A 12,835-nucleotide genomic window follows, 5' to 3' on the forward strand; every position below is an offset into this window, starting at 1 on the left:
TTATAGGCTGGCTTTGACAAATAATAATCAAACTAAAGTATTGCACGTGGCCGAGGGATCATTTTCCTTTCATAAATTCCATTTTAAAAAAACATTTGAAAAACAATTTTTTCTTTTATAATAGATTCAATTACTTCATCATATAGAGTTTTAATCCCATATAAGGTTTGACTTTGAAATTCCGTTTGTTTTCTGGAACTATGGATGGATACGGATAGAAATAATTGTCTTATGAAAATTTAAAATTATTATATATTTTAAATTTATTTATTTATTTATTTATTAAAATTTTATTTTTGTTCTCCTAAAATTTCACAAATTTATTCTATCTTAAAATTTTAAAAATTTACCATCCAAACATAAAATTTTATGTTCGTCTATGTCTATAACATTTAGTTAAAGACGAAACTATATTTGACATAAATATTACATATCCAAGTTCAGTGTAACAAAAACAATGAAATATTTAATTATTGTTATATAATTTATGTTCAAACTTTACTACTAAGATTTCGTTTTTTTTCATTTTATTTTTTCGAAATATTTCATTCCAATGAAATTACTACTATTATATTTAATCTTAACATTCCAGTTTTGAAAGGGGAAAAATGTAATATTAGCTAATCGGCCTTTTACTTTTGAGGTAGGTTATTGGGTTTAGTGCATTGGTCGGGCTATTGAGGAGAGGGAATCCAAAGGCAGCGTCCTATGTGTTTTGTCTTTTTTTATCATTTGTTTATTAACGAAATTTTTTATCCAATTTTTTATAATTATTTTACTATTAACTATCTAGAAAACATTCTTAACAAACATCACATAAAATAATGCTTTGCTGTTTTGATAATGATGATTATAATTGTTCATTATTATATTTAATATGTTTATTTATGATATAATAGGTTTATTGTTAAAATAATTACTTAAACATTTTCAATATTCAGTTAAATCCTTTAGTTATAAAATTTAATCAAATATATCATTTGATAATTTTCTATATTCAGTTAAATCCTTTAGTTATAATTGAGATGATCATTTTATCTCATATGCCTCTTCGACAAATAACTAAGAATTTTTTTTTGTAAAATCAATTAAACCCTTCAACAAATTTTTTTATTCAATTAGACCCTTAATTATGAGAAAAATAAAAAAAATATAAAAAAACACCAATTACCAAATTTATACCACATCTATCTAGCTATCCGTATATATAGGGTTATGATCCACTTACATAATGTAAAACTTTTTAGTTTTACATAAATTTAGAACCGTTGGATGAGTGAAAATAAATAGTTGAGTTTGACTTATTTTTTTTCACCATCTATTTTCAACAAAATCATATATATATATATATGGGGGGGGGGAGAGGGGAGAAATAATGCCATTATAATTTTATGAAATAACTCATAATATTATAATTTAGTACTCAGTTGGATAAAAATTACCATTTTTTTAAAATGATATGTGTTTTAAGTCAGTTTCTTCAAATTAAGATTGTGGGAATATATACTAAACTACCAACACCCGAAACACAAGGCACATAATATTTCAGAAAAATTAAAATGATAATTTTCCTATCAGCAGGGGCGTGAGCCTCACGTCAACTAACATAATTAATAGGGATTCCATAACTGTGCATCCATTAAATGCTGTATGCACACACAAATATATACATGATGTCCATAAATCCCAAATAATAGTATTTTTGTGTTATTAAGTATACAAAAGCTTGGCAATTAATATAAATGCCAAGGAGTTTGGCAAAAGCTAGCTTAAAAGAAATGCTCTTTTGGCTGAAACTTAATATCAAAGAAATTTACTGAACAATTGGCGTTTTAAAAAATACCACCAGAGATAAATATGAAAAAATGATTAACCATCTTAATTAATCAAAATCAGAAGAGGTTTTAGAAATTTAATGGAGAACTGGGAGTGGTGACTGGTGATCCTCTTGCATTTTGATTGTTGTTGTTGTTGTTTTCCCACTGTGAAAAAAGACAACTACAAGTTTGTAGAATTAAACCTGTATCCAACTTGATGTGCCTTTAAATGGCAGCATGAGTCTTAATCCATTGCAAATATATATTTTTGTCATCTTTCAGAAAAAGCTTAAATAATCTTTACACATGGCCCATGATCAAAATTCAAATAAACATTCATCACATGGTGCAAAAAAGCAAGGATTACCTTTTCCATCGCCCCCAGAAAAACCTAACTAATTAAAAGCTTCAAGATTTTCCATATCTTGCTTGAGTTTTTTTGCAATGCAAAAACTGGGATATAAAGATTTTGCACAGCATCTTATGATATGATCTCAATTTAGATTATCATTAAAATAAGATTATAATCACAAACAAAATACTCGAATCTGATGTATGGAACACACCTATTTGCCAGAAAAAAGAATGTATTTTGATTTTGGGCCACTTGTGTTAAGTCAAATATAGTTTAGCTGAGAAGGCTAAGATTTTTTTTTTGAAATAGAAAATGGGTGAGAATTAAATGTAAAATAACGGATGGAGGATGGGGAAGAGGTGGACTTTTTAGTTGCTTAGTTGGACAGAAAACAGCTTTTACAAGCCAGCTTATTTTTTGACTTCTACCAAAGAGTTCTTGAGCAATAGGTCTTTTTCTTTATTAGGCCCCACCCACCTCAACCCAAAAAAGAAGAAGCTTTTATTAATCTATAAAAAGAAATTAAACAGATAAATATTAACACAGTAACAAACATACACTTCCATTTGATTTGTGAAATCCATCTTTTATCTTTGTTTGTTAAGGGGGCGAGGGGTTATTATTTGCTTTTTTTAAAAAATAATTTTGGGAAGATCTTGGAGAGAGAAAGTGGAAGAAAGAGAGAGAAAGTGGAAGAAAGAGAGAAAAACACTGAAGTGAGTTATCAATTCTGGTTGTATGTATCATTTTAGATTTACCGCTTCCCCCTTAGTAAATGTGCATTTGATGTGAAGGGGTTAGCTTGCTTTTATTTGTGTTGAAGTTAAGAGAGATAGAAATAGAGAGAGAGAGAGCTGTTTAATGGAGGTGTGGATTTTGGTTTTGAAGAAGTGATCTTTATATGCCATGTTTTGTTCCTGTTAAAACCTTTCTGATTATTATTTTTTCAAGCGTCCTCTTTGTTTAGAGTTTTGCTTGTTAATCTTTGGGATCTGGGTTTTGAGTGTTCTAGGGCTTTCAGTTTGTTCAGCCTTTGACTGCGTTAGTCTCTTCATTGGGTTCCCTTGCATATTTTTGTCCTTGTACGTTTTTCTTAAAAAAAGGGGATTTTGACTTTCTTGAATACTTCCAATTCTGGGTTCTTCTCTGTGCGTTTTGCACCTGAAAAGCTTTTCTTTTTCGAACTGATCATGAGATGCTATTTGTCTCAGGTCGGAGCCTGAGATTCTCTGTGGTATTTCTTTCCTCTTCATCAGTTTTTTGGTTCCTTGTGTGTTGTTTCTCTCTGAATTGAAGTCCCTTTTAGCAGAATTTAGGGCTTTCTTGATCTGGTACAAGATTCCTCCATTTAGGTTTTGAAAGTCGAACCCATTTCATTAGGGGAAAAAAGGGATTTTTGTTGGATGTGTTAAAATCTATTTTTTTGTGGCGAATTTTGAGCTGGTTTTGTTTCTGGGTTTTCAAGTGTTGCCGCTTTGATGCATCTCTCACTGTGGAAACCCATATCTCACTGTGCTGCTCTGCTCTTAGACAAGAAGAGCAGCAAGAGAAGAGATGGGTCTGAATCAGTGGCTGAAATAAAAAAGAATCCTTCGGTTCTCCGTAGACTACATGAGAACAAGCTCCGGGAAGCTCTTGAAGAAGCATCTGAAGATGGGTCTTTGTTCAAGTCCCAAGATATGGAATCTGATTCTCTACCCAAGCAAGATGAGAGCTTGGGGCGATCAAGGTCCCTTGCAAGACTTCAAGCTCAGCGTGAATTCTTGCGAGCCACTGCTCTAGCAGCCGAGCGTATATTTGAGAGTGAAGATTCTATCCCCGATCTCCATGAGGCTTTCAATAAGTTCCTCACAATGTACCCAAAATACCAGTCATCGGAGAAGATTGATCAGCTCAGATCAGATGAGTATGCGCATCTGTCGCCAAAGGTATGCCTTGATTATTGTGGATTTGGGCTTTTCTCTTATGTTCAAACTTTGCATTACTGGGAGTCTTCTACATTTAGCTTGTCTGAGATAACTGCAAATTTGAGTAACCATGCACTCTATGGTGGTGCTGAGAAAGGCACCGTGGAATATGACTTGAAGAGTAGGATCATGGATTATTTGAATATTCCCGAACATGAGTATGGCCTTGTGTTTACTGTAAGCAGGGGATCTGCGTTTAAGTTGCTGGCTGACTCGTATCCTTTTCACACAAATAAGAAATTGTTGACCATGTTTGATTACGAGAGCCAATCGGTGAATTGGATGGCGCAGAGTGCTAGGGAAAAGGGCGCAAAAGTGAACAGTGCTTGGTTTAAATGGCCAACTCTTAAGCTTTGTTCTACCGATTTGAGGAAGAGGATTTCGAATAAAAAGAAGAGGAAGAAGGATTCTGCAGTTGGTCTTTTTGTTTTCCCAGTACAGTCTAGAGTAACGGGGGCTAAGTATTCATATCAGTGGATGGCATTGGCTCAACAGAACAATTGGCATGTCTTGCTTGATGCTGGGTCATTGGGTCCTAAAGACATGGATTCACTTGGCCTGTCCTTGTTTCGACCAGATTTCATTATCACATCATTCTATAGGGTGTTTGGATATGATCCTACTGGCTTTGGGTGCCTTCTTATAAAAAAGTCGGTCATGGGAAGCCTTCAGAACCAGTCGGGATTCACTGGTTCTGGAATTGTGAAGATTACCCCCGAGTATCCTCTCTATCTGAGTGACTCTGTAGATGGCCTTGATGGATTGGGTGGAATTGAGGACAAAGAAGTTGGTGCGAATGGTGATAAGCCCTCTGAGAGCCGTCTAGGTTCACAGTTGCCTGCCTTTTCTGGTGCCTACACATCTGCTCAGGTCAGGGATGTATTTGAGACAGAAATGGATCAAGACAATAGTTCTGATAGAGATGGAGCGAGCACCATATTTGAAGAAACTGAGAGCATATCTGTAGGAGAAGTGATGAAGAGCCCTGTCTTTAGCGAAGACGAGTCATCAGACAACTCATTCTGGATTGATTTGGGTCAGAGTCCATTGGGGTCTGACAATGCGGGTCAGTTGAACAAACCGAAAATAGCCTCGCCCATTCCTCCTTTTTGGTTTAGTGGCAGGAAGAACCACAAGCAGCTCTCTCCGAAGCCAACAACAAAGATTTATGGAAGCCCAATATCCGATGATAAAGATGCTAACCTGGGGCATGATGATCATGTATTATCCTTTGATGCTGCTGTTTTATCAGTTTCACATGAACTGGACCGTGTGAAGGAGATCTCTGAAGAAGGACAATTTGCTGGAATGAATGGCAGATCGCACAATCATAAGAAGGCTTCAGATCATACACGTGTTTTGGAAATAGAGGAAGAACAGAGTAACAGCAATGCACTGGCTGTTGGGTCTGTATCTGGTTCTGCAATAAATGGAGCTCGCCTCAATAATTCTTCTGTCTTTCAGAATAATGGCCTAGGAAATGGCTCAACTTCTGAAATTGCCTCGGAGATTAAAGAGAGTGCCATTAGAAGAGAAACTGAAGGTGAATTTAGGTTGTTGGGGAGGAGGGAAGGAAACAAATACAATGGTAGCAGATTTTTGGGGCTAGAAGATGATCATCCAAGCAGGGGAAGAAGGGTATCCTTTAGCACAGAGGATACCCGTAAAGAGCACCTGAGACATACTTTAGAGCCAGAAGTGTCTGTGACCAGCCTTGATGATGAGGATTATACCAGTGATGGAGAATATGGTGACGGACAAGACTGGGACAGGAGAGAGCCTGAGATCATATGTCAGCATCTTGATCATGTTAATATGTTGGGGCTCAATAAAACAACTCTTAGATTAAGGTTTTTGATTAATTGGCTTGTGACCTCATTACTGCAGCTCAAATTACCTAATCCAGATGGAGATAGCGGAGTGAATCTTGTTTACATTTATGGCCCAAAAATAAAATACGAAAGGGGTGCAGCTGTGGCGTTTAATGTGAGGGATAGAAACAAGGGTCTCATCAATCCAGAGATTGTACAGAAGTTGGCTGAAAGAGAAGGTATTTCTCTTGGTATTGGTTTCCTCAATCACATACGGATATTAGATAATCAACGACAGCAGCAAGGAGCTCTGAACCTCAACGATACTACCCTGTGCCAACCAATGGAAAATGGGAGACACGATGCCAAAAGTGGGTTCATAAGAGTTGAGGTTGTCACAGCATCTCTCAGTTTCCTGACTAATTTTGAGGATGTCTATAAATTGTGGGCTTTTGTGGCAAAGTTCCTTAACCCAGCATTTATCAGAGAGGGTACACTCCCAACTGTTGCAGAGGAAGAACCAGAGACATAACTTCTCAACTCGAGCAATCCAAATATCATTTGCAAAACAATCCAGGAGTCTGAGTGGTAGATTTGGAAGGCCCTGAAGAGGATTTTGCAGGTACTAGTAGTATATGCATGGCTTGCTCTTCCTCAAGACTCTTAGATGTAAGCGGGTGAATTTGTCAATTCATGTTTGTTGTTGCTTGAAAATGTCTTCTTTTTGTTCCCCCCTCTTGGGGTCATTGTGGAGTTGTTTTTAGAGATATGTACCCTTTTGGAAGTCACCATGACCTCATTTAGGATCTCTGCTTTTGTTTTATACACATTCTTCAATCCTCCTCTCTGTAAAAAGCAGTAGCTAATTTTACCTCTATGCAGTTCAAATACATTCACTCTTGATTCTGATTTGCCCATTTCTTGTTATTGAACCATTTTTACATTTCATTTTGGTCAAGATAGACTAGCTTTAAAGTGATCTGAACAGGAGGTCTTGAATGATGAATTGATTCCTGCTGAACTTAGTTGGAAGTTAGAAATTTTTGTTGGCTATATACCAAATTAAGTTTTGGTGGCAAAGTATGAGGTAGATGCTGGTGGGTGAAACCTTTTCAGCCAATCCTCACAAAGGATTAGGTTAAAGTTCAATAAACCATAACAACCTCCTAAATCAGCATGCTTTTCCCCTTGGATAGACATGATAGAATTAGTTTGACGTTGAACAAGAATTGGATGATGCGATATCAAAGCCTCATCATGAAACTGAATTTACTTGGTCAGACAATTCAAAGGTGGACTGATTCATGAGTGTGTTGCATTTCCTTTTCCAACTTGTAATCACCAAAGGTTGGGCCATACCCACTGAGTTTTGTTCCCCATAAGATGTAATGCCCAAAGTTACGTATCAATGTCATCATTCTTCTCTTTCTTTTGGTTTTCATTTTTCAGGATACCAAGTTCAACTTCTGGGGAGAAAGAAGAGAAAAAAGAAACTTAGTGGGTTTCTTTCTCTTTTCTTTTTTATTAAAAAATAAAGTTGGTAGGGTAGGGTATAAAAATGGCACTGCAAACATCTTTTCCATAACCTGAAATCATGATTTTTAAGACTACTTTTTCCTAGAAATGGAACAAAATCACCGTATGGTATCTTGTAGGCAAGCTGTCTTATACAGGTGCCTTGTACAAGGTGGTTGATGATGGGGAAACGTTGACAAACTTCATCTAATTGAAAATGCAGTTGGCCACCAGTTAAACCTGTTTAGATATGGAAGATTTTGCATTTCATCATCCTCTTGAGTTTTATTATTATCAACAAGGGGATAAGGTACAATGACATTTATAGATAACGAAACATGGCCAGATAATTGGATTTATGATTCTGGCTTTATCTCTGTCTTCATTCAATTGGCTGGTTTACAACGATTGAACCACTCGAGTAGGGCCACCCACCACCACAACCTAAAGAAAACAATCATCTTGATTATCCTATAGTTTGGCCAGAGAAGAGATAAAAGCATTAAAGCCCCCACTTGTCCAGCTTCCATGCATTGCATAAGATCAATGGCAGAATCATAGAATGGAATGCCAAAAGCCAACTTATGCCTCCATTGCCCTTCAGAAAGTAATCTTCAAAGCTGATTCTTAGCACTGAAGACATCTGTATCTGTAATTAAATTAAGTACTATCGGATGGTTGCTATCACACAAATCTGGGGAAATACAAGCAAATTAAGACTGCATAGAAAATATAATAAATACATAATCTAGCAAACTAAAAGCAGGCAATGAGACTTGTGATGTGAATGTTCACATTTATTAATTTCTCAGAACTGGTTGAAGACGAAGCTTTACCATACAAAACAAAATCCGGGTTCTTTCACGAAGAATATTTTAGGCTTAGTAGCTTTTGGTTATGCCGACGAGAATAGTGTTATTGAGGGTTGGGTTGAATTTGGATAAGCAGCTTTCATGAGCTTTGCCCACTAACATTTTACTTTAATGGATTTGGGTTTACTTTTTCATGGACGAGTTTTAAGCAGGTGGAGAGGACGTCGATGTTGTTGTCTCTAAAGCTCAAGTCAAATCGATTTAACGTTTTTAGAAACTGGGAAAGCAATTCAATGGGAAATGCTGTAATAGTATAAACAAAAAAGGCCGGATTCTATGAACAAAAGAAGACCATATCTTCTGATTATGATTCTGACTCTGATACTGATGATACTGATGATACTGATGATACTGATACTTGTATTCCATAGAACTCTCCGACAGAATCAAAATTTTTTCCTAATCAAGCTCACGCCTGCTCTGTTTTGTTGTCATATGCTTTTGAAATGGCTCTGCAGGGATCAACCCAAAAATCCGCCTTGAAAAAAGTGAGAAACCCATGCTATAATATTGGCGTTTTTCTCAAAAAAAAAAAAAAAAACCATCTTTTTCATTTAATATTATTGATTATATATTGTTCAGACTATATTTTTCGATCTAATACTTTTTTATAGGAAGGTACACCTTTACACCGCGCTTTACGCCACATAATCGCCCCTGCACCGCGCTTTATTCAATGTATAAAAAATTGAGTGTTAGTTTTATAAATATTTTTAAACGGATGCCAAATTCATAAATAATTTCTATTATGATGACATTTATGCAAAAACATCAGAATTATTTATTCTTAGTTTTGAATTGTGCAGACATCCCTACCTTGCCACGTATGCCATTTCCAATGCTTAGGCTTTGGATATATGATATAATAGATTAAATATTGGTTTTGGTTACTCTACTATGTTCGATTTTAAATTTAGTCATTTTTTTATTTGACATACATTGATACTTTACTTCTGTTAGGGATGAATAAATAAAAAAACAATTAACTAAATAAGACGAACATGTTTAAATCTATTTTTTTATTTCACTTTATTTAGTTTCAATGATCTATTTACTTTAGTTTTGATTTCAACAATTCAAATTAAATAAAATTTTAAGTAATATTACCTACGTTCCACTAAATATATTCATTATTGGATTTTTAAAAGTAAAAAAATTTAAACTTTAAAAATTACATTAAAAAAATAAAATAAATTGTATAAAATAAATATTTCAAAATTATATTGATTAAAGGTTTCTGAAATATATTTTTATGTTTTTATCAATAATAAAATTTTAATAATAATGAGTCAAAGTTTAAAAAATTTGACCCTAAACCAATTCTAGAACATTCTTTTATTAGCTTGGGCTCTATATCCCTGAACTAATCTTTTAGATATTTTTAATTGATAAACTATTTTCGTATCCTAAAATTTTATAAGTTGTTATCATCCAAAAATTTTATAATTTACCCTTTGAATTATTGAAATTTCATTTTAATTAGATATTATTTAAATCAAATTATAAGGTGGGCAAATAACTTGACATGCTTCTATTATAATAAAAAAAGAAACTTGATGAAATAAACCAATATTTAATTACTTGTAAAATATTTAGGTAGTGTAATATAAATAATATGAATTCGAATTTGAGGCTGAAAAAGGATAAAATAAAACTTGCAAATGGCACAAGTGGCGAGGTGTGGGCTGTTATGCACAATTCAAAACCAAGGATAAATAATGCTGACGATTTTACACAAATATCACCATAATAGATATTAATTACAAATTTGGTATCTCTTTAAAAATATTTATAAAATTAATATTCGGATTTTATACACATTGAGGGTAAGGGGCGGTGCAGGAGGCGCGACTTCGATCACGTGGCGTAAAGCGCAGTGCAGGGACGTGCCTTCCTGCGAAGGGTGTTAGATCGGGAAATATAATCTGAAAATTGTCTGATATGGAAATATATAGGGTTAGGGTGATTTTTTGTTTTGTTGGAAAAACGCCTATAATCTTGCAGTGTACAAAACATCATTGTAAATCCCAACACAAATCTAACATGAACGGTCAAGTCCTTTCAATAGGCAGACGATTTATTCAATTCTAATATCCATACAACAGTTCTTGCAAACCCAATTCACTAATTGAACTCTTGAGTATAAGATATCTACTGTAATCAATGCAACATAGCCTCTGCCCTCCCATTTTCCTTCCATTCTCCCTTTTTTTGTGTTGAACCAAGCAAAGCAGTAATTGAACTCTGAGTATGCCCAAGAATCCAAAACGCAGTCCGTCTTTCTTCAAGGTTGCCATAGGAGATTTTGGCAACAAATTGGTAAGTCTTCCAACAGGCATTTTTTGAGAGCCGGAGGTTTATGTATATGATTAATAAATGCCGTCTTTCCTTTCCTCTTTTTTTTCCTCAGAGAATTCCGCCGACCTTTGTCAAGTATATTTTCAAAGGAAAAGTCCCCTCTATGTTCACCTTGCATTCCGACTCAAGGAGCTTATGGCGGGTTAGAGTCCAAGCAGAGCAAGGAAAATACTTCTTCACCGGTGGCTGGACAAAATTTGCCAAACATCATTGCCTGGAAACAGGGGATTTTCTAGTTTTCTTTTTGGTCGATAGTTCAACGTTCGACGTGATCATTTACAACCGAACCGCATGCGAAAAGAACGTCACTCTTACTGCTAAGCGAGGGAGGGGTCGACCACCGGCTATAAACACACAAAATGAAGAAACATTAAGCAAGAAATCTTCTTCAGTCCCCAAGGACGCAAGACCAGTTTCTCGTGAGGCAACTTTTTCATTTTATTTATACCTCTTAATATTAGTTTTTGTTTTACTAATCATTTCAATGTTTCATTATAAAACGTGTTTAGGCGAGAGAAATGTGAGGCAGGAGGTTGAGTTTGTATCAGAAGTAGCCCCGAAGCATGTTTCTTTCACAACGGTTGTGAAGGATTATCAGAAATACTATGCCGTAAGAACAACTATACTTATCTAATGGTGTTAATTGCTTTATACTTCATCTATCTATCTATCTATTACCAATTTCAGTTTATTCCGAGACGTTTCGCCAAAGAAGCAGGCTTGGGAAAGCAAAACATAACGATGGTTAAGGGCCCAAGAGGCGACATGTGGCCAATAAACACTACGGATGGTAGCCAGTGTCGCTTCGGCGGCGGATGGTCCCACTTTGTTCATGAACATGGAATAGTTGTTGGAGATACGCTTCGGTTTCAGCACTTTCCAAATACGGGCAATGTAGTTCACGTCCAGATTGTTAACAAGCAAACTGATATCTCCGGAAAGAGCACCAGGCTTGCTGCTAAACGAGGAAGAGGTCGACCTCCATCTCCAAGTTCGACGAGATCCAAAGGTCTTTTAACTTCAATTTCATATATGAACACTTCGATTTTCTTATCTTTTAATAGTCTCATTTCATTTCAATCATCCATGCTTGATTTAGGTGTAAACATTGGAGGGGTGAGAGATGTTACACCGAACGATGAGATAATCACGGAGCAAGCTTCTGCTTCATTTGCTGTGGTTTTGAAGAAATACCAGGAGTACAGTATTGTAAGAACCACCACCTGATTTTTATTTCTTAACTAAAAGCTGTTTTTTTGTTTCAAGTTTCAACATCATTATATACATTTTCTTAAACCTCAGTCTGTTCCAAGAGGTTTCGTTGAAGAAATGGGCTTGACAGAGAAGCGGAGCACGGTGCTGAAGGACTCCTACGGGAGGACGTGGCCATTAAAAGTCCTGGTGGATTCAAAATCAAATGTTTGTCTAGGTGCCGGATGGTCCACGTTTGTGAAAGATAACAAACTAGAAATCAGTGATACCATTTTGTTTCAGCACATTCCCAACACCGGTAATGTTATTAACTTCAAGCTTATTAACAAGGCTGGAGATGGGAATAGCAGGAAAAGAAACAAGCGGACAAATGTCTTTTAAAATGTGGTATTATTTGGAATTTTCTTTTATTTGGAATCACTCTTATGAAACTGGAAACCAAAGGCCTGTCAAAAAACTTCTGTATTTGGCCTTTTTTTGTCAGGCAAGGCTCTCACAGATTCAATCAGAGGGAGCTTTTGGTTAAGTTAAAGTGGAACACGCTAGTGCTATGTGATCAACTCTGCAATTGTAGTTTACTGGTTCCTTTATACTAAAGATCTCTGTCTGAGACTAGTTGCACGTCACATTGGCCATGATTAAGATACGACAGAGCTTATCTTATGGTTTGATAAATCCTTTTGACAATTCATATTAAAAATATGGATAAATTACACCGAACCTTAGTTAACTACACTCTCTCTCCTATTTTCCTTACCCAACTTTAAATTTTTCTAATTTGCTCACTAAACTTTTCAAATTGCATTATTTTGCTCACTCTCCTGTTATCTCTATAACGTCATTAAAAAAAAGCTGAAGGTGGTCGGATGCCACTGTCGGCCACTGTTGACCACCACAGATGGTGGTTGTTCGGCCTCAAATTTAGCCT

At 35.6% G+C, this 12,835-nt stretch overlaps 2 protein-coding genes across 2 annotated transcripts; both read left to right on the plus strand.

Moving 5' to 3' along the window:
• The first annotated feature begins 2,759 nt into the window (after positions 1-2,759).
• On the plus strand, positions 2,760-6,818 carry LOC120122611. Its single transcript, XM_039141741.1, has one exon. It carries the CDS (start codon positions 3,651-3,653, stop codon positions 6,480-6,482), a length of 2,832 nt encoding a protein of 943 aa, XP_038997672.1. The 5' UTR covers positions 2,760-3,650; the 3' UTR covers positions 6,483-6,818.
• Positions 6,819-10,587: 3,769 nt separating this feature from the next.
• On the plus strand, positions 10,588-12,433 carry LOC120122745 (putative B3 domain-containing protein Os03g0621600). Its single transcript, XM_039141853.1, has 6 exons — positions 10,588-10,656; positions 10,748-11,114; positions 11,205-11,305; positions 11,383-11,904; positions 11,998-12,279; positions 12,392-12,433. The coding sequence occupies exons 1-6, from the start codon at positions 10,588-10,590 to the stop codon at positions 12,431-12,433; spliced, it is 1,383 nt and encodes a 460-aa protein (XP_038997784.1).
• The last annotated feature ends 402 nt before the right edge of the window (positions 12,434-12,835 follow it).

The sequence above is a fragment of the Hibiscus syriacus genome, unplaced genomic scaffold (assembly GCF_006381635.1).
Source record: "Hibiscus syriacus cultivar Baekdansim isolate YM2019G1 unplaced genomic scaffold, ASM638163v2 tig00110387_pilon, whole genome shotgun sequence".
NCBI classification, from domain to species: Eukaryota; Viridiplantae; Streptophyta; class Magnoliopsida; order Malvales; family Malvaceae; genus Hibiscus; species Hibiscus syriacus.

Excerpts from the sequence above, each read along its gene's own strand:
- LOC120122745 (XM_039141853.1), top strand. The coding sequence starts at position 10,588 with ATGCCCAAGAATCCAAAACGCAGTCCGTCTTTCTTCAAGGTTGCCATA. Across the intron at positions 11,115-11,204 it reads GGACGCAAGACCAGTTTCTC|GCGAGAGAAATGTGAGGCAG; the intron begins GTGAGGCAACTT and ends AAACGTGTTTAG. Across the intron at positions 11,905-11,997 it reads AATACCAGGAGTACAGTATT|TCTGTTCCAAGAGGTTTCGT; the intron begins GTAAGAACCACC and ends CTTAAACCTCAG.
- LOC120122611 (XM_039141741.1), top strand. The coding sequence starts at position 3,651 with ATGCATCTCTCACTGTGGAAACCCATATCTCACTGTGCTGCTCTGCTC.